This window comes from Pristis pectinata, chromosome 3 (genome assembly GCF_009764475.1).
Source record: "Pristis pectinata isolate sPriPec2 chromosome 3, sPriPec2.1.pri, whole genome shotgun sequence".
Taxonomy (NCBI): Eukaryota; Metazoa; Chordata; class Chondrichthyes; order Rhinopristiformes; family Pristidae; genus Pristis; species Pristis pectinata.
Genome location: NC_067407.1, coordinates 82734812 through 82757035, shown reverse-complemented (window position 1 = coordinate 82757035; position 22224 = coordinate 82734812). Strand labels below are relative to the sequence as shown.

The window sequence follows — 22224 nt, the reverse complement described above, 5'->3', positions numbered from 1 at the left end:
CTCCTGTTATGCCAAGAAGGGAAAAAGATGATTTGGCCAAATCCAAAAAAGATCCACACAAGTAGTAAACAAATCCACCCATAGCAGGGGGCTTTATTTTCTAAATAGCTAGACACTTTTATGAAGCCTATTCTTTTGAGTTAATTGCAGGTTGTAAATGAATTCTTACTGCTGTGTATTTTGAATCTAGGGTAGGACTATGGCTGTATTTTCCCATCCATTATGCTACTCCATATGTCAGAAGGTCTGATCGGGAAGAAACCTTTTTAAGTCCTATTGATGTGGTTTCAATTGACCATGGTGACCTAGCAACACAAGCACTAATTGGCACAGACTGGCTGACATTTGATGTACAGTTTATATGGGAACACGAATCTGCATCAATTATAACACAGCTTGTTTGCTTGGCTTCCCAACAGGAAGAAATATTAAACTGTCATATTATCCTCAAAATGAATGCAAAAGAAAAGGCAGAATAAGCACTGGAAGAATTCCAAGTAGCCAAACAGCATCAACCTGAACCTGAAACGGCTACAACATGCAAGTAGGCACTATATTTAGTTTGCAAAACTTGCACTGAATATTCAAGATCTTTAAACTGTTGCCTTTAGAAACAAGTAATTTAAGTTCACAGTTTAAAACAGTATTCGTACCTTATTATTTTCAGGTTATTCAACCACTCCGATTTAGTTAGGAATGAACAAACATAACAACCGCATACAATCTAATGTTACTTAAGGAGGTGTATTCTCCTCGACAAAGATCCCCTCTTTCAGAATAAGCAATCCCCAGATTTGAGGAAGGTGGTGTGTGCATGCTACCCTCCCCCTCTACTTCATTGAGTTCATAACCAGGGAACCTCCCTTGTTTTCACTTGACGTACAATGATTAATAGACAAGTACTTCCTTTGAGAGAACTAAAAACACAAATTAAAAGCTATTTTGTAGAAAATAATAAAAGATATGGAAAAAGTACAATTTGCTCCACAATACTGTATCAGTATAACTACCCACTTAAAGGCAGGATACAAGAAGTGCAGCAATCATCTTAGTTTAATAAATTCAAGCTGGCCATGTACATAATTATGCACACGGTGTTATTGTGATAGCTATTACTTAAGTAGCCCCCCAAAAAATTACAAATTTCAGTCAATACTTACATGGTTAGTAAATTACTCCTTTTTTTAAAATAAAAAGCTATGTCCAACATTAATGGCCTTGGACCAGTACAGTTAAAGACAAATATGTCATTGAATCACTTTTGTTGATGTGCTGCGGAAAGAAATTAACTAAACACAGGGTCGCTGAACCTACCTCTCTATAGAAGAATCAATGACAGAACTTATTGTTAATTTTCAAATTGCAGCATGAGAAAGAAATGCAAGCAGCCTTCACCTGAAGACCACTATACTGCGTCAAAATATAATACAGAACTACCTTAAAACCAGTAACTTTAAAGTTCATTCATGTGTCCTTGACTATAGTAACATCATTCAGAAACTGAAATCACTCTGGAAGTATTTTCAGATAAACTGATAAAATTAAAACAATTTCTGGTACAAAAATTTCACATTCACACAAAATCCCTAGCAAAATCCTTTGTTACAAAAACATGTCACATTCATTCTACTGCACAGTACTATTGAACTTTACAAATTCAGTAATCCGCCTTCAGGTTTCTTCTGCATTTAATTCAGTTCAATCTTAAGTAGTTAAAGAAACTGTTTTCGGTTGCCACTAATAACTACTGACCTACAGTGACACTGCTCCACAATAGGCTTGTCAGGCCTGAAAAGTTGTACCAAAGAAGCTGATTAGTACTTGGAGTGGTTTGTAGCAAGAATCAATGGTTTGTCTGTACTAATACAGTGGATCCAGCACAAAATGATAACACTGGAACACATTAGTTATGCCTCATTAAGCTCCATGATCCTCAAAAGACACTTGTTTGGCCTACACAAAAATCTAATGCAGATTTAAGCTTCCAATCCTGAATTTTATAATGACACAAACAATGTAAAATAAAGTCATGGCCAACAGGCCTTAGAGGAAATAGTTTCCAATGAAAGAAGGCACTTTGCTAAAATTCTGCAATTTAAAAAAAATAAAAGTGACAATTGCACTGTTTATGTATTTTAATGACAACCTAAAAGATAGATGCTTATAAATTGGTATGCCAAAACGTGGCTGCATTTAGCACTAATTCCAAATCATGTTCCCCACCAAATAAAAATCCACAAATTGTTCAAAAAATCCTAAGCAGTGTAAGGGCACTTCACACTCAGAAAAAAGTGCATGAAAATGGAGCTTTTCATATTCCCTTTTGACATACAAGGCCATTCAGCCAATCAAATCTTTGTTGACTCAGAAATCCCATTCCCTATTTATTTTTTATTACAGAAACCCATTCTCTCTCACATGCCCATCAACTACCACCCAATTAACCTACTAACCAGAGTATCTTGTGAAACTCGTATAGCAAAAGGGAGAACATGCAAAATCCACAGAGGGTTAGGTGATTTATGTTCACTCAGTTTAACACACCCTCCGACACTGAGTACATCAACCAGAGAAGGGTGATAGCTCTTAAAAGCACACATCCCACAGCATCCAGACACCAGTAACACACATTATGGCTGTCATTGAGGGTTGCAAGACGGCAATGGCAAGGGAGATAGTTCCCAAATTTACTCACAGTCCAAGTCCAGGTCAATGAGATACATGGAACTGGACCAACCAGGCCCACTTGAGGAGTCTACTACAGTAGTTGCATCCAGGAGTGACCATCTCTGCACAATGGAGGAATGTTGAAAGAAATTTCATGTGTCTACTGGATAAATCAGGGTGATTTGCACATAATCATTTGCATCTGTAGAGTGGAGACCTTCCAAGAAAATGTACTGTATGTGATTGTCTGAGTTTTTTTAAATGAGGTGCCACTCATTAAGAAATAAAGATGCACACATTATTTAAACAATTGGAACAGGAATTCATTCTGTACATGACATTCAGACAAAATATCACTGTTGGAGGTGGTCATTGTGTGGCACTTCTGGGGCGTGGATATCACTGCCACTTGTTAGTCCACACCTGAATATTGTCTAGTTCTTGCTGCATACGAGTGTGGACAGCTCCATTTGCCGAGTAGTAGTAAGTGGAATTCAATATTATGCAATCAATGATTGGTGAATATCCCCATATCTGATGGAATGTCACTGATGAAACATTTGAAGATGGTTGGGCACATGATACCAGCCAGAGGAACGTCTGTAGAGATGCCCTGGGACTGGGATGGTTGACCTTCAACAACCACCACCATCTTCCCTTGTGTAATCTATAACTCCAGCCGTTGACTTCAGTTTTACTGGGGCTCCTCAATACCACACTGAGTCAAATGATCCTTTGATGTAAAACACATTCACTCATGTTTGGAACAAGGCTGTAGTGAAGTTCACCAAAACCCAAACTGGACATCAGTGAGCAGGTGACACCCAAAAGCAGAGCTGATGCCACCATTCACCCTTTTGTTGATGAATGAGAGGAGATTTATTGGGCATTAATTAGCCGGACTGGATTAGTTCTGCTTTCCTTGAATAACTGGGCAATCTTCCACATCCTGTGGCCGTTGCCAGTGTCGCAAATGTTTTGGTCAGAGGTGCAGCTGGTACTGGAGTGCAGAACCTCTGTACTACAACTGGATTGTTGTCTGGTCTAAGCCTTTTCTGTATCCAAAGCCCTCAGCAGTTTCTTGACATCAGACAGAATGGTCTGCTGATGACTGGCTTCTGAGATGGTGGGGATCTCCAGAGGAAGCACAGATGAATCATCCAGTCTTCACCTCTTGCTGAACACAACCGTATATGCTTTAGTTGCATCTTTAGCAGTCACTTGCTGGGCTTCACCTTAATTGATGCTGAGGCAGCTCTTAGAGCTTCTTCCACCCGTTAGCTCTTTAATTGTCTAACACCATGCATGACAAGTGCAAGACTTCAGAACTTTGATCAGTTGGCTGTGGGATCCTTTAGCTCTGCCTGTTGCATGCTGTTTTTGAAGTTTTCCATGCAAGTCGTACTCGTATTCTATAATACAGCTTTGCTACACTAGTGTTGCATTTTCAAGAACTCTTGGTGCTGCTCCCAACATGTCTTTCTGCCCGTCTCATTGAACCAGAGCCAATCCCCTGAATTGACTTTCTCAGTGAAGGATATGCCACACCATGCAAATATGGGAGTATACTTTTTATTACATTGTTGATGATTCACAAAACCTAAGGATACCCACTTTTGAGCTACCACATATATCCTGAGTATCCCATTTAGCACACTTATTGTGTTCAAGAGGATGGAGGGTATCATTAATATGAAGACAGTTATGCAATGGTTATTTCTAACAACCCTATCAATGAAGTGATACATCTACTTCACGTAATTTGTCAGAAATAGTTTCATCCCTCACTTTGTTCACACTCTGCTGCAAATGCAATCTGGCAGCCACTTCTTTCAAGGTCTCGGCCAATTTGGCGCATGGTATTGCTACCATACAATTCTTGGTGATGGACCCACCAAATATACATTCTATACCCTTGTTACTTTGACTGCATCTTTCAAGTGTTGGCCAACACAGAAGAGCATTGATTTATCAGGTTTGACCTGATGCCATGAGACTTCACGGGATCTGGATTCGATGCCAAGGACTCTTCAGAATATTCCCTCCTGCCTGTTTTATACCACAATTCCTACCTCCACTGATGGGTCTGGCATGCCAGTGGGACAGGATACACCCAGGGACTGTGCTGCGAGTATGCTGTCGCTTGACTCGTCTGTGAGTCAGCTCTCCCAGTTTACAGACCGGTCGCCAGATGCTTGCAAGGTGAGCTGTGAGCAACTTTGTGATGCCAGGTAGTCCATCACTGAACACTTGATTCAGTGTAGGCAGGATGACAGTGGAATGCTCCTCCTGCAAGATATGGGAAGTCAGGGAACCTCATGGTCTCCCTGATGACTACATCTGTGGGAAGTGCACCCAGCTGCAGCTCCTGACAGACTGGGTCAAGGAACTGGAGCTGGAGTTGGATGTGCTCAGGATCATCCGGCAATCTGAGAACCTCGTAGATGAGGATATCAAGGGAGGACATACACAGTAAATGGTAGGGCACTGAGGAGTGCGGAGGAACAAAGGGATCTGGGAGTTCAGATACATAATTCCTTGAAAGTAGACAGGGTTGTAAAAAAGGCTTTTGGCATCCTGACATTTATAAATCAAAGTATTGAGTATAGGAGTTGGAATGTTTTGGTGAGGTTGTATGAGTCATTGGTGAGACCAAATTTAGAATATTGTGTGCAGTTCTGGTCGCCGAACTGCAGGAAGGATGTCAGTAAGATTGAAAGAGTGCAGAGGAGATTTACAAGAATGTTGCTGGGTCTTCAGGAGCTGAGTTATAAGATTGAGCACGTTAGGACTTTATTCCTTGGAACGGAGAAGAATGAGGGGAGATATGATAGAGGTTTATAAAATGATGAGGGGCATAGAGAGGGTTAATGCAAGTAGGCTCTTACCACCTAGATTAGGAGAGATAAGTACGAGAGGACATGGCTTTAGGGTGAAGGGGGAAGGTTTAGGGGGAACATTAGAGGGAACTTCTTCACTCAGAGTGGTGGGAGTGTGGAATGGGCTGCCATCTGATGTGGTAAATGCGGGATCACTCTTAACTTTTAAGAGTAAATTGGATAGATACATGGACAAGAGAGGTCTGGAGGGGTATGGGCTGGGGGCAGATAAATGGGACTAGCAGAATAATGTTTTGGCACAGACTAGAAGGGCCGAATGGCCTGTTTTCTGTGCAGTAGTTTTCTATGGTTCAATGAGACTTTTTACAGAGGTGGTCATACCCAAGGTACAGGTTTCAGATAGGTGGGTGACCACCAGGAAAGATAAGGGGAGTAGGCAGTCAGTGCAGGGTTCCCCGTGGCCATTCTCTTCACTAACAGGTATACCGCTTTGGATACTGTTGAGGGGGATGTTCTTTCAGGGGCTAGCAACAGTAGTCAGGTCTCTGGCACCATGACCGACTCTGAGGCTCGGAGGTAAAGGATGCAGTCAGATAGGGTGATAGTGATAGGTGACTCGAAAGTGAAGGGGACAGACAGGAGATTCTGTGGCTGCAGAAGAGATGCCAGGATGGTGTGTTGCCTCCTGGGTGCCAGGGTCAAGGGTGCTCTGAGCAGCAGCAAAAAATACTCGAGGGGGAGGGCAAACAGCCAGAGGTCATTGTACACGTTGGTACAAATGACAATAGGTGGAACGATGGATGAGGTCCTGCAAAATGAGTACAGAGAGTTAGGCAAGAAGAAGCAGGACCTCTTTTGCAGGACCTCATCCCTCGTTCTACCTATTGTCATTTGTACCAACGTGTACAATGACCTCTGGCTGTTTGCCCTCCCCCTTGAGTATTTTCTACTGCTGCTCAGAGCATCCTTGACCCTGGCACCCAGGAGTGTGTAGAGGGTAGTGAACTCCAGATTACTCCTGGTGCCATGTGCCCCAGCAAGGTCAGAAATAGAAAGATAGGCCAGATGAATTTGTGGCTGAGGAGCTAGTGCAGGGGGCAGGGATTCAGGTTCTTGGATCACTGGGATCTCTTCTGGAGTAGAGGCAACCTGTACAAGAGGGACGGGTTGCACTTGAACCAGAGAGGGGCCAATATCCTTGCAGAGAAATTTGCTAATGCCACATGGGAGGGTTTAAACTAGATTGGCAGGAGGGTGGGACTATGAGCAGGAGGAAGTCATGGGATAAAGCAGTAGCCAGAGAGAGCAAGTTCAGTAATCAGGATAGCCAAGGGCAGTAAAGGCAGGGAAAGAAATACCCAGTTAAACTGCATTTATTTCAATGCACGAGGTTTAACAGGCAAGGCAGACAAACTCAGAGCATGGATTGGCTCCGAGGACTGGGATGTTACAACCATAACAGAAACATGGCTGAGAAGGCTGGCAGCTCAATGTTCTAGGATACAGATGCTACAGGCGTGACAGAGGTACAGGTAAGCGAGGAAGGGGTGTTGCCTTTTTGATAGAGGAGAACGAAATAGCAGTACTTAGAGATGGCATTCTTGTGGGATCATCCAATGAGGCCATATGGGTAGAACTTAGAAACAAGGGGTCACTTGAGTGGGCTGTATTATAGACCCCCCCCAATAGTCAGCAGGAACTTGAGGAGCAGGTGTGTAGAGAAATTGCTCATAGTTGTAAGGATAATAGGATTGTATTAGTGGGAGACTAACTCCCCCGGTATTGACTGGACTACAGAGAGTGTTACGGGCCTGGACGGGGTGGAATTTGTGAAATGTGTCCAGGAAAGTTTCCTGAGTCCATATATAGAAGGGCCTACTCAGGAGGGTACCATACTGGACTTCCTCTTAGGGAACGAGGTAGAGCAAGTAATGGAAGTGGCAGTCAGGGAACACTTTGGCTCTAATGACCATAATTTTATTAGTTTTAAGATAGTGATAGAAAAAGAATAGGACACATCCACAGGTTAGGGTCCTAAACTGGAGCAGGGCTAATACTGGGGGAATTAGGCAAGATCCAGCAGGGGTCGATTGGATGAGCCTCTCTGAAGGGAAAGGAATGAATAGTAAGTGGGAGGCTTTTAAGAGTGTGATATCAAGAGTCCAGGAGCAGCATGTTCCTGTTAGGGTGAAGGGTAAACCTGGCAATTTTAGGGAACCTTGGCTGATGAGGGATATTCAGGTTTGGGTCAAGAAAAAAAAAGCATACATTGGGTTTAGAAGGTTGGGGATTAGTGAATCTCTTGATGACTATAAAATGATTCATAATACACAAGAGAGAAATCAGGAGGGCAAAGAGAGGGTATGAGATGGATCTGGCAGGTAAGGTTAAGGAAAATCCTAAGAGATTTGAAAGCTATATTAAGAGTAAAAGGGTGGCCAGGGAGAGAGTACGTGCCCTTAGAGATCAGCAGGGCTGCCCATGTCTCAAGCTGCAGGAGATGAGTGGGATTTTTAATGAATATTTCTCCTTAGTGTTTACCAAGGAGAAAACCATGGTTGCTCAAGAGATAAGGGAAACTAGTGGAGAAGTTTTGGAGGAAAGAGGCTACAGAGGGTTGTGGACTCAGCCAACTCCATCACAGGCACAACCATCTCTGCCATTGAGGATAATCTTCAAGACGCAGTGCCTCAAGAAGGCAGTATCCATCACTAAGGACTCTTACCACCCAGGACACATTCTCTTCACATTACTACCATCGGGGAGGAGGTACAGAAGCCTGAAGACCCACACTTAACATTTCAGGAACAGCTTCTTCCCCTTTGCCATCAGATTTCTGAACGGCCCATGAACACGACCTCATTATTCCTCTTTTGCATTTTCTTGTAACTTATAGTAATTTTTATGTCTTTATATACTGTACTGCTACTGCAAAACAACAAATTTCATGACATGTGTCAGTGATAATAAACTTGATTCTGATTCTACCAGGGAGGAGGAATGTACAGCCTTACAGCACATTAAGGTGGTTAAATCCCCAGGGCCTCTCCAAGAGCATCCTTGGACTTTGTGGGAGGCAAGAGAAGAAATTGTAGAGGCCCTTGCAGAGATATTTGCTTCATCGTTAGCCACTGGTGAAGTTCCAGAAGACTGGAAGGTGGCTAATGTTGTATCATTATTTAAAGAGTAGCAAGGACAAGTGAGAGAACTACAGCCCTGTCATCCCGACATCAGTAGTGGGGAAGTTATTGGAGGGAATTCTGAGGGACATGATTTACCAGCATTTGGATAGACAGAGTCTGATTAGGAAGAGTCAGCATGGCTTTGTGCGTGGAAAGTCGTGCCTGACAGATCTTTTAGAGTTTTTTTTGAAGAGGTAACTAAAAAAGGTAAATGAGGGTAGGGCAGTGGATGTTGTCTATTTGTGCTTTAGCAAGGCCTTCGACAAAGTCCCGCATGGTAGGCTGGTCTGGAAGGTTAGGTCCAATGGAATCCAGGGAGAGCTAGTTTGGTGGATTCAAAATTGGCTCGGAGGTGGGAAGCAGAGTGGTGGTTGAAGGTTGTTTCTCAGAATGGAGGCCAGTGACGAGTGGTGTGCCACAAGGGTCAGTTTTGGGACCTTGTTATTCATTATTTATAAAAATGATTTAGATGCGAATGCACAAATCATTTACATTCAGTGAGTTTATGGATGACACAAAATTAGGAGGTATTGTTGGTAGTGAGGAAGATTATCGTAGCTTACAGGGGACCTTGATCAGTTAGGGAAGGGGGTCATGGAATGACAAATGGATTTCAATACAGACAAGTGTGAGGTGATGCATTTTGGAAAATCAAACCAGATTAGGACTTATACATATGCATGGTAGGCACTGGGGAGTGTAATGGAACAGTGGGACCTAGAAGTACAAGTGCATAGTTTGTTGGAAGTGATAGATAGGGTGGTGAAAAAGGCATTTAGTATGCTGGCCTTCATCATTCAGGGCACTGAGTACACACAAGACAAAAGAGAAGTAGGCCATTCAGCCCATCGAGTCTGCTCCATGAGCTAAACTAATACTATTCCTATCTCGCCCCAATTTCCGGCCTTATCCTCACATCCCTTGATACCTTGACTAATTAGATACCTAGACTAATTAGAAAACTATCTATCTCCCCTTTAAACGCCTCCAATGATCGGACCTCCACTGCTGTATGTGGCAAAGAATTCCATAAACTCACTACCCTCTGGCTAAAGAAATTTCTCCTCAACTCTGTCTTAACCCTGTACCCTCTAATTCTAAGATTGTGCCCTCTGGTCCTGGACTCACCCACCAAGGGAAACAGTTTGGCCACATCTACTCTGTCCATTCCTTTCAATATTCTAAATGTTTCTATGAGGTCCCCTCTCATTCTTCTGTACTTCAGTGAGTACAGTCCAAGAGCCGACAAACGCTCATATGTAAGCCCTTTCATTCCGGGAATCATCCTCTTAAATCTCTTCTGAATCCTCTCCAACATCAGTACATCCTTCCTAAGATATGGGGCCCAAAACTGCCCAGTATTCCAAATGGGGCCTCACCAGTGCCCTGTAGAACCTCATCAACACTTCCCTACTTTTATATACTATCCCTCTCAAAATGAATGCCAACATAGCATCCACTTTCCTTACTGACGATTTGACCTGGTGGTTAACCTTTAGGGTATCCTGTACGAGTACCCCCAAGTCCCTTTGTACTTCTGTGCCTTGAATTTTCTCCCCTTCTAGATAATAATCTGCCCGTTTATTTCTTTTTCCAAAGTGTACAATGGCACATTTCTCAACATTGAATCTCATCTGCCATTTCTTTGCCCAAACTATCTAAGTCTCTCTGCAATCTTCCTGTTTCTTCAATACTCCCTACTCCTCCACCTATCTTGGTGTCATCTGCAAACTTAGCCACAAAACCATTTACTCCATCATCCAAATCATTAATGTACAAAGTAAAAAGAAGCGGCCCCAACACTGGTAGCCAACCAGAACAGGATCCTTTTATTCCCACCCTTTGCCTTCTGCCTACTAGCCAATGCTCCACCCATTCTACTATCCTACCTGTAATTCCGTGAGCTCTCATCTTATTAAGCAGCCTCTTGTGCGGCACCTTGTCAAAGGCCTTTTGAAAGTCTAAATACACAACATCCACAGCCACTGTTATCCACCCTACCTGAGATTTCCTCAAAAAACTCCAATAGGTTGGTCAGGCAGGATCTTCCCTTCACGAAACCATGTTGGCTTGGACCTATCTTGCCTTGCACCTCTAGGTATTCCATAACCTCATCCTCGAGGATAGATTCCAGTATCTTTCCCACCACCGATGTCAGACTAATAGGTCTGTAATTTCCTTCATGCTGCCTCCCACCTTTCTTATACAGCGGAACTACATTTGTGACCCTCCAGTCCTCCAGAACCACGCCGGAGTCTACTGATTCCTGGAAAATTATCACCAATGCCTCCGCAATCTCTAAAGCACCTCCTTCAGAACCCAGGGATGCACCTCATCCGGTCCGGGAGACTTATCTGTCTTTAGTCCATTCAGCTTCCCTAGCACCTTATCTCTAGTAATCTTAACTCGACTCAGTTCCATCTCTTGAGACCCCTGACTATCTGGTATATTGCTGACGTCCTCCACAGTGAAGACCGATGCAAAATACTCACTTAGTTCCTCTGCCATCTCTTTGTTATCCATTATAATCTCTCCCGCACTGTTTTCGATTGGTCATATATCAACCCACGTCTCTCTTTTACTCTTCATATATTTAAAAAAAACTTGGTATTCTTTTGAATATCTGCTAACTTCCTTTCATAATTCATCTTTTCTTTCTTAATGACCTTCTTAGTTTCTTTCTGCAGGTTTTTTTACAAGTTTCCCGGTCTTCTGTTTTCCCACTAATTTTTGCTTCCTTGTATGCCCTCCCTGTTGCTCTTATTTTAGCCTTCACCTCTCTCATTATCCACATTTGTGCCTTTTTTCCATTCAAAACCTTACTTTTTCTTGGAATCTATCTATCCTGCATTTTCCTTACTTCCTGTAGAAATTCTATCCACTTCTGCTCTGCCGTCCCTCCAACTATCTTACTCTTCCAATCTGGGCCAGTTCCTCTCTCATGCCACTGTAATTTCCCTTGTTCCACTGAAATGTCGATACACCTGCTATCAGCTTCCCCTTCTCAAATTTGAAACTGAACTCAACCATATTGTGATCGCTAGTTCCTAATGGTTCCTTTACTTTTAGTTCCCTAATCATCTCCGGTTCGTTACACACCACCCAATCCAAAATAGCCGGATCCCCTGGTGGGCTCATCAACAAGTTGCTCCAAACAGCCGTCCCTTAGACACTCCACAAACTTGCTCTCCTAAGATTCCACTGCCTTGCTGGTATAGGAGTTGGGACATTATGTTGCAGTTTTACAAGTTGTTGATGAGGCCGTACTTGGGGTACTGTGTGCAGTTTTGGTTACTCTGTTATAGGAAAGACATAGTTATACTGGAAAGAGTGCAGAAAAAATTTACGAGGATGTTGCCAGAACTAGAGGGCCTGAATTTACAGGGAGATGTTGGCCAGGCTAGTTCTTTATTCCTTGGAACGCAAGAGAATGAGGGATGACCTTATATAAATGTTTAAAATTATGAGAGGCATTGATAAGATGGACGATAACAGTCTTTTCCCCAGGGTAGGGGAGTCCAAAACTAGGGGGCATAGGTTTAGGGTGAGAGGGGAAAGATTTAAAAAGGGATCTGAGGGGCAACTTTTTCATGCAGAGGGTGGTGATTATATGGAACGAGCTGCCAGAGGAAGTGGTTGAGGCAGGTACAATAAAATCATTTAAGAAGCACTTGGATAGGTACATTGGGGGCGGGGCTTAGAGGTATATGGGCCATATGCAGGAAATTGGGACTAGATGGGTGGGCACTGTCGGCAGCATGGACTTGTTGGGCCAAAGGGCCTGTATCATGCTGTATTTGCTCTATGACTCTATCTGGTGTTATCTTTTTTCTGTTAATGACACAATCGGGTGTCTTGCTTAGCCATTTCAGTAGGCAGTCACGTTTCAAATATATTGGTGTGGGGCTGAAGTCACATGTGGACCAGGCAGGATAACAAATTTCCTCTCCTCCAAAAGGATATTAGTGATCCTTATAGGTTTTTAATGACAATCTAGTAGATTTGTGGCCTTAATTACTAATACTAATTGCCTTCTTATAATTCCAGGTTATTAAAACTTAATTTAAATTCCACAGTTGCAATGGTGGCATTGGAACTCATGATGACATTGAATTACACAAATTTTCTCTACATTTCTAATGCTTTTCAGATAGGGGCTAAGATTAAATACTTCACTGCATCCCAAGGTCTGGCTAATTCATCTTGGCTCCTGGGTTACAGGTCTCGTAATTTAAACGATATGCCAAGTTACACCCTTTTCATGGCCTGTTGCCTTTAAACAGTTTTTAAATCTGTGTTCAGTGACATTTGAAAGGAAAAAAACCCCACATGCACTTAGCTTTTCAATTAAGTTCCTCAACTCCATTCAAATAAACGAAATATAGGTACCAGACTCATGACTGTGTGGCCAGATTCTGCTCTAACCCCATCTACAAGTTTGCAGACAAGACCACAGTTGTAGGCCGTATCTCAAACAGCGATGAGTCAGAGTACAGGAAGGAAATAGAGAGCTTAGTGGCATGGTGTTACAACAACAACAACCTTTCCCTCAATGTCAACAAAAGAGCTGGACATTGACTTCAGGAAAGGGGGTGGTCTACATGCAGCTGTCCACATCAACAGTGCCGAAGTCAAGACGGTTGAGAGCTTCAAGTTCCTGGGAGTGAACATCACCAACAGCCTGTCCTGGTCAAATCATGTAGATGCCACGGCCAAGAAAGCTCAGCAGCACCTCTACTTCCTCAGGAAGCTAAAAAAAATTTGGTACGTCCCCTTTGACACTCACCAACTTTTATCGATGCACCATAGAAAGCATCCTATCTGGATGCATCACAGCTTGGTATAGCAAATGCTCTGCCCAGGACTGCAAGAAACTGCAGAGTTGTGGATACAGCCCAGCGTGTCACGGAAACCAGCCTCCCCTCCTTGGACTCTGTCTTAACCTTTCGCTGCCTTGGCGAAGCAGCCAGCATAATCAAAGGCCCCACCCACCCAGGTCATTCTCTCTTCTCTCCTCCTCCATCAGGCAGAAGATGCAGAAGCCTGAGGGCACATACCACCAGGCTTAAGGACAGCTTCTATCCCACTGTGATAAGACTACTGAATGGTTTCCTTATACAATGAGATGGACTCTGACCTCAGGATCTACCTTGTCGTGAACTTGCACCTTATTGCACTGCACTTTCCCTGTAGCTGTGACACTTTACTCTGTACTGTTATTGTTTTTACCTGTACTACCTCAATGCACTCTGTACTAACTCAATTTAACTACACTGCGTAATGAATTGACCTGGGGGATTGGTATGCAAGACAAGTTTTTCACTGTACCTTGGTACAAGTGACAATAATAAACCAATACCAATAACCTGGCATCAAATTGGCAAATGAATACAAGCATAACAATGCTGCTCCCAGCCCAACGAGCCATGTATTGCCTTCCTCACAAATATCTGGAATTGGGAGAGCGGTATCACAGACCAGTCAGGCAACAGCCTGTGTATGACGTACTCATCCACAGATACGTCATCTCATGAGAGGTACAAAGCTAAAAAACCAGATGCACTACGGAAGGTCTGATCTGCAGCTCATCTTGACTTCTATGCTGCAATGCATTGGAGTGACATTCAAAGATGAACTGTCCCATCGGCAAAAATACATTGGGCCATTTTTACCTTGGAGGGTGTACAAGAGGCAATGGACTCAAAAGTATGACTGACTATTTTATTTGTTTTTTCTGATGCAGTCTCTTGGTTTTCTTTTGTTTACAAGGACTGAAAAGTACTGTGCTTCAGCAGACCCTGAAGTCTGTTAATCCAAACACGAAGTAAGATCTCTAAGAATCAATAAGAATCAATGTGGAAAGCTGCAATTATATCTACTAGCAAATCCAGCTGCAGCAAATTATTTAATCTAAACCTCAACCTAAAATTTGTTTCAGAATGTGGAGCAAAATTATGTCAATGCAGCTTAACAGGAGTTATTGTGTAATAAGCAAGTCCTTCTACTTTAGGATTTGGGAGGAGAAAGGAATAATTCATGCAGTAGACCAGCATGCTACCTCCTTCCAACATTACTCATCAGTTAAAAGATCCTTAGAATGAAATGCGTAACTTTTTTTTTGCAATTATCTACACAAGTCCTCAATGATGAGGACGTATTGTAGAGAAGAAATGAAAATGAACAAATGATCTTAGATTTACTTACCAAGAAATACATTTGCAAACACATCTGGCACTAGATAGTGTTTGCAAATGTATGTACTAGATGTTGCAACAGGAACCTTCCCCATCTAAAAATGGGGTTCAAGGCTTTGATAAACTAAATTTCACTGTGGAAAAGGGCATATATATCAAACTTAACTAATTAAAATTACCCAAACTAAGAGTGTATAGATGTAGCACCTCCGATTCAAGGAGGCCTGAATTATCAATACCCAAGATGGTTATATTATAGCTTGGGAACTCAAAACCTTAAATGGGATTTGCCTGAAACTCTCCCATTCTGCATAATAAGAAAGTATTTCTGTTTTGTTACATGTTCCTTTAGATAAGACACCACTTTAAAAATAGCCCTGCATTCACATGTATAATTTACTTATTCCAAAAAGTTCAAGATTGCAAAACTATAGCCATTTTCCACTGATAATGCTGAATTTCAACAGGTAGAGCCACCATGTACTAATGACTGATCTCTGTGCACTCATCAAGGTACAGGATCATAATTAATTTGACAACTTATGTTACAGGACAAAAGCAGAAGGCAGACAAGAAAAAGGAAGCAAAAAAAAGTGCATTCATATCATGCTTTTCACATTACCTGCAAGAGACTGCTGATAAAATATTTGAAATAGTGCCGTGCATAAGCACAGCAAAGTTCCATTAACAAAAAAATGATTAGCAATTAATAAATCTGCTTTTGTTGCTGTTAATTAAGGAAAACTGGTAAGACAATAAAGTAACAAATTGCATTATTTCATTGACAAATAAAAAAGGCATAAAATTGCATTGCTGGTCTTACCGCTGAGGAATAAGTTGTTGAAAAAGAGGTTGTGGACCTCGCCAATCTTGCGGTCTGAGACCTGTAAATGATACATTATTAGTTACAGTATTAACTACTCTCAAAACTGTTCCATAATTTGTGCAGTTCAAATAAACTGCAAGCAATAGGACATTTTTTAAAAAATAAAGATACTTTTTTTTTAATCTTTATACGTGTTTCAAGCAAACCACATTGTGAAGATCAGCTATCCAAGGGTCAAGTAAATGTTCAGGAAATTGCACAGAATAAATGATGCTTTTAGTTCTTTCAATCAGCCCTTCTGTTGATTCAAAAACTCATCCACAGTATGTACATGTTGCCTGCGTGGCTAACGTTTATGGCTAACTTAATGACTTGTCAGGCCATTTTAGTAGCTCGTGAAGTCAATCGCATTGCTGTAGGATCCACAGATGGATTTTCAGCAATCCTGTATTAAATGGAACTTCCCCATGTCTTAAAGGAGACTTAAGCGTCCTGCACAGTATACTTGTCAAACAGGAAACTGGAATCCCCAATACTGTGCACAGTGATTGCAGATGCCTCACAGCTCCAGAAATCCTGCTGTGATTCCAGCATTTACTTCAAATTTCCAGCACCTGGAGTCCTCAGCCACCACCACCTCCCCCCGCCCCCGCCCAACCTCTGAGGGGTTTTGGAGGGTAGGCAGGGAAAAAGTGTATCCAAATATCTGATGTAGAGAAGCTGGAAATTTTCAAGGTTTAACAGACAACATCTAGCTTTAAAAAAAAAACAGCTTACATATTTTTCCTGAATGATCTGGAACATTGCCTTGAATGGTCAGGTTTTGGGAAGTGGAAGATGCTGCCTCTCTTTTTCAATTACTTAATTTCATTTTTCACAATCCCCAGAGTCATAGGAGACATTTTAGCTAAGTGAGCCCATGCTGCTCTTGGGATCTTCTGGTATGCAGTGGCATTTACAGCCCCATCTATACCTTAGTGCTCATTTAAAATTTCAAAAAGGCATAACTGGGAAGCATTTTCCTCTTTAATTATCACTTGTGAATCAGAAATATATTTAGACATTTTTGTGGTATTTTAAAATTTTACATTAATTTACTCAAAATGCAATGGTGCTTTTTTGTAGTCCCACCTTCCTTGAGAATTTGTTCAAACCAAGTTCAAACTTCGCAATATACAAAGGCACTACAAAATGTGTATTGTCTCAGTCTAATTTTTAAATTCAACACACATGACACTGCTGAGGCAGCCAGTTATTAGTAATGTGAATCTAAAACCATTACCTCTTCAGTGTGGGAGTTGGATAAAACTCATAGTGATACACATGGATATTCCCCAGGTTAGCACTGAATTACAACACTGAAATACTCCTGTTCCGCAACTTGTTACGCTATAATGACTGGAAAGTACTTGATGCCGGCACCAGGTTTCCAAAATAGCAAGTGTTCAACTTCCACCTCAATCATCCCTCACCTTGATGTGCACAAGTTCAGACGAAAGGTTTGAATTCGCTTTCAATTATTTATTGTTATCCTTGTTACTAGACACATTCAACACACAAGTTAATTTTGCCTGACCTTGCTCATGAGAAAAGGAGTAACAGCAGATTTAACTGCACGTGCATAATATTCAATGTTAATTTTCTAAAGTTAGCTCAGTGGTTAAGGATTACTCAATCTTAATATTTACAAACTGCAATTACAAGAAGAGAGTGTGGACCATTAATACAAGTCATTTGAAACCTCAAGTCATTCATCAGATCCTTTTCTATGCCTTGCAACACAGGAGAAGCAGTAGTCAGGTACATTCCTCGATACAAACAAGCTGTCATACTCTTATCTGACACTCATTTCTCTCCTGCTATGTGCTCCGTTATCAAACCTGGAGATCATATTGGCAGCAGGGATAGATAACATTGCACCCACAAAACAATTCTTCCTACTATGGAGATACACATAGCACTTCCTCAAAAATATGAGAAGCAAGTCATCCGTTAAACATAGGAAATGCTGACCATCTACCTGGTAGCACTGCACAAGGTATTTTTTAATGTGTTACTTCACAAAAAGTCTCCTTTTACATCAAAGTAAACCAGTGCAATTACAGGAGACTTGTTATTCAGATATAATGATTAGAAATAAGGCATTAATGATGACAGCCTTGGAAAGTACAGAGTAAATCAGCTTCAAAGACAGCAATTGGAGTGCTCAGAGAAACAAATATGAACATTTTCATGTTACACAAGTACAATTATATAACTGATCTCACTTTGTGTTTCCAGAACACTTTGTTTAAATAATGGAAAGTTTGAGCAAAATCTTGTGGGTTATCATTTTCCAGTGGAGCATGGTTTGTTAGTGGCTGGAAGCCTGCCTCAGAGTCAGAGAATTCAGACTTCAAATTCCACTTCAGAGAACACTGGACTAATATGCAACTCTCAGAGTGGCCCAACTCATCACACTGTTTTGGGAGCACATATCTTTTCACTGCAGATGGATATGGTCGTTAACACTATGAACTGTTAGATCTGAAATCACTTTCCCCAAGTTAACAAATTTTTCCAGCCCTTTCTATTGAAATTCAGAGGCACCTTTGAACTAAAGCTAAACTTTTCAAGAATAGTGAGAGGGTGTTAAATGGAAGACGGCTTAGTTACTTACTTATTTTACATTTTAGTGCGAATATATTACCATGCAAAGCATGCCACAAACAAAGCATCATATAGGGCTTAAACAACTGAACAAACAAAAATTTCAAATCAGTTGTTCTCTGGCCACTCCATAAAGAGAGGGTGGAACATTATACTGGCTATCTTCCTTCTCCACTCTCAGTTCTGATGCAGGGTCTCAACCCGAAATGTCGACAACTTCTTTACTCCTCTTCTCTTCCCCTCCCCTCCCCCCTACCATAGGTGCTGCTCGGCCCACTGAGCTCCTGCAGTAGGTTGTTTGTTGCAAGGAAATAGTCAAGTCAGAGGACAATGATTGGCCATCCAAGACACAAGCGGCATGGACAAAAGCAAAGTTGTCCAGATGCTGGGTATTTGAAATAAAGACAAGACAAAAATGCTGGAAATTTTCAGATCATGCAGAATCTGTGGGGAGAGAAGCGGATAAAGTTTCATGTGATGAAAGCTGATCGACCTGAAACATCAACTCTGTTTCTTTCTCCACAGGTGCTGCCTGACCCGCCGAAAATTTCAGCATTTCTTGTTTTTATTAAAATTTGGACATATCAGGTTAAATTATGGGTGAACTTTAAGGAAACTTGTATTTAACAGTGTGATTGAATTTACTCTCTGAATTATCCAAAAGCCCCTCTTCCAAATATCACAGCTTGAGTGAACATCTTAACCAGGGAGAGGAATATCACTTGAAATTGCTTTGTACTGCAGTGGATTTTCCAGGATGCATCAGTATGACTGAGTTTCACATAACAAAAACTATGTTCCAGCAAAACATTCGAATCAGTTGTCATGACAGATTGACATTCCCCCCCACTTCATTTATCCCTTAAAAAAGAAATGCAAAACTATATTTTGCTCAAATCAGCATGTGCTAAGTTGGCAGCTGGCAACCGGCAACCATATTATAGCTTTTAGAAATTGATGTGACAGATGAAAACAGAAAAAAAAAGCAGACTGGGGTAGATGGGGAATGCATCTTTGAAAGCTTGTGATTGTGCACTAACAATCGTTTCAACTGTGTGGTGCACTGTGTTGCCGCATTGGCCAGAAAGTGGAGAGTTTGCACTTCCCCCAATTTGGTCGATTCCTCAGTCTCAGTCAAAAAGCCCTTCTCCCATATCACAAAATTTTTCAAAGCACATTTAAAAATAAACAATCCTTTTGCTGATCCAGTAGTTTGGGGGGAGTTATTGAAAATAAAAAATGGGATTAATGTAGATGGGTTGGCAAATACTTGGTAAGCTGAAGGGCCCATTTCCTTGTTTCTCTCTGTGATTCTATCATGTTTCCAGGAATATGCTGATGTATCTAATCCATCACTATTGAGATTGCATTATGACAGTGCAACCAATGAATATGCCATGAGCAAAGTAGCAGGCAATCATACACATCACCCAACTAAAACTTATATTTGCCACAAAGTTTTAATGTAAAGGTGAAGGACTTAATTCATATTCACAATCATGCAAATCTAACTTCAACAAAGATATACATTGCTATTTTGTAATGCAATGTTACAGCTCCTGACACCCTGAAAGGTGTTTTATTGACACTGCACTGCATGGTACTGTGATGGATAAATACACCTGATGTCTCTGATATTAGTTAGATATCAGTTATTAGTTAGATATTAGATATCTAATAAATCTGATATTAGTTCAAATGTACAAACAAATTTTCAGGAAAGGTAATACTGAAGTCATTAAGATGGGGTGTAAATTTAATATCATCATAAAAATTGAAGTTACCATATTGAACAGGATAATGAACTATATTTCTAATAGTATTTCTTATTTGGAGAAACTATATTCATGATTTTGATCACTCTCTACATAAGATTCACACGTTTGAATGAGAATTCATGACTTATAATGACGACTGATTGGGTTTTGGTTTGTGTAGAATCATTGTATGTTTCTTGAACAGTTAGTCACTTTTTTTGGGGATGTCGAAAGAGGAATCAAGCTATCAAACTGCAAAATTAATATGTTGATTTAACTTGAGCAGAACAGGATACATCGAGGAAAATATGATGATACACCTAAAAGCAGCATTTTATTTAAATAAAAGGAAATTGTTCCTTTATACAATTGAAGACCAAATTGCAGAAAGGAAAGCTCATCATTTTTCAACCCTATTAGGCCATTTTTAGATGCTTGTTAATATTTCCACTGTGAACTGAAGTGAGAACTCTTCTAATCAGTGTGACAATCAAGGCAGGCCTTGGTGTTTACTGATTGCACTAATCAAAACCAATTTTCAAATGCAGTTAATTGGTGAGCTTACAATGAAATGGAAAACATATCATAAATCAGATTCAGTTTTGGATTGCAAAAACCAAATATGCTATTCACATTGAGTGCTTGCAGACTGCACTTGACTCCCACAAGTTATCAGCACTCAGACAATTCATCAGCAGTACGTAGACTGAAATATCCCAATCAAATCAAAGACTGCTGATGGAAACACCTACAACATATATTTTAGGGTAGAAGGGGAAAAAAAAGCAGCAACATTCTGATTGACTGCACTGACCTTCCACTATCTATAACCAATTCTCAGCACCACTAACCTTTAACATAATTTTCTACAAACAAAACGAGACTATGGGGGTGGGTTGGAAGACAGTAGAATAAATACAATTACATTATTGCACTAATAATTCAAATTTAAATGTTTTATAACACTAAAACAGGATCCAACTGATGTGGCAATTTTCTGAAGCTACAACTGCATTATAAATTAAGAAATGGAAAATGAAAAGATGCATCAATTCTCTGAACTACATGATAGAAATAAGAGATGAAGCCATGCAAATGAGACAAATATACATATTAAAAAGGAAATCCATGCAAAGACTGTATGATCATATATTACAATCTATAAAACACAAGTATTTTAAAAATGTATCTTCTGCAATGGCTGCCATATGAGACAATAGGATGCTGGTTCATGGTAACACAATTTCCTGCAAGTGTCTAAATCAGAAAAACCATTTAACAGAAGTGTCAAATATCCCCAACTGTGGAAGCATTTGAATGCTCCCTTACCCAACTGACATTGTACTATGTATGGTACTATATACAAATCAAATGCATGTGTAGGTTTGGGAGCGCAGCTTGTTGAGAAGGGATAGATGTGCTAGTTTACAGTTCAATTACTTCATCTAATATAGCCATAACATTCAGAATTCCTTTCTCTTCAAATAAAATTAAAGCCACCTACATTAAATTGCTAAGTATGGTTAGCATAACAAAAAAGTATCTTAAATGATCATCTTGTTTTCTGAACAGGTATTAGAAGGTTAAGCAGAAGATTTAACAGTCGCCAGAAAATACCACATTAAATAAACTTTAACAATAGATTGCATTAACTGGATTGTGAATGGAAGCAATTTCAAGTAACTATGTGCTGAGAAACATTAGCTGATATAAAATGTATTTACAATAACTTCTAATCAGGCACATCTGGACTCCATCCCCATTAAAAAGTAACTCATTGAAAAGCATGCTTACTGTTTTGAATTCTTAAAATGCCAATAGTGACCAGAAGTATCCAACTTGAAAACTGGAGTTTTGATCCTCAACTGACCAGAAACCAGAAGCAAAGCTAGCCATTTGTGTTCAGTGTTAGTTGAGGTGGGAATATGGGATTTTCCATCATGATTGGTTGAGCAAAACAGCTTGATGCATTTAAGGGAATATAAGATAGGTACATGAGGGAGAAAGGAGCAGAAGGTTATATTGAAAGCATGAACCAAAGTTCCTCATGGAGCTTGACCAAGGGCATATACCTGTTGGACAAATGGCTCATTTTTATGTTCTAACAGA

At 40.7% G+C, this 22224-nt stretch overlaps 1 protein-coding gene across 1 annotated transcript in view; it reads right to left on the bottom strand.

The window, feature by feature from the left end:
• xrn2 (5'-3' exoribonuclease 2) overlaps positions 1-22224 on the bottom strand; it is an 88340-nt gene that overhangs the window by 5722 nt on the left and 60394 nt on the right. Inside the window, exon 28 of the mRNA XM_052011537.1 lies at positions 15707-15767. Within this exon, the coding sequence (XP_051867497.1) occupies positions 15707-15767 (61 nt within the window). The remainder of the gene's footprint in view (positions 1-15706; positions 15768-22224) is intronic.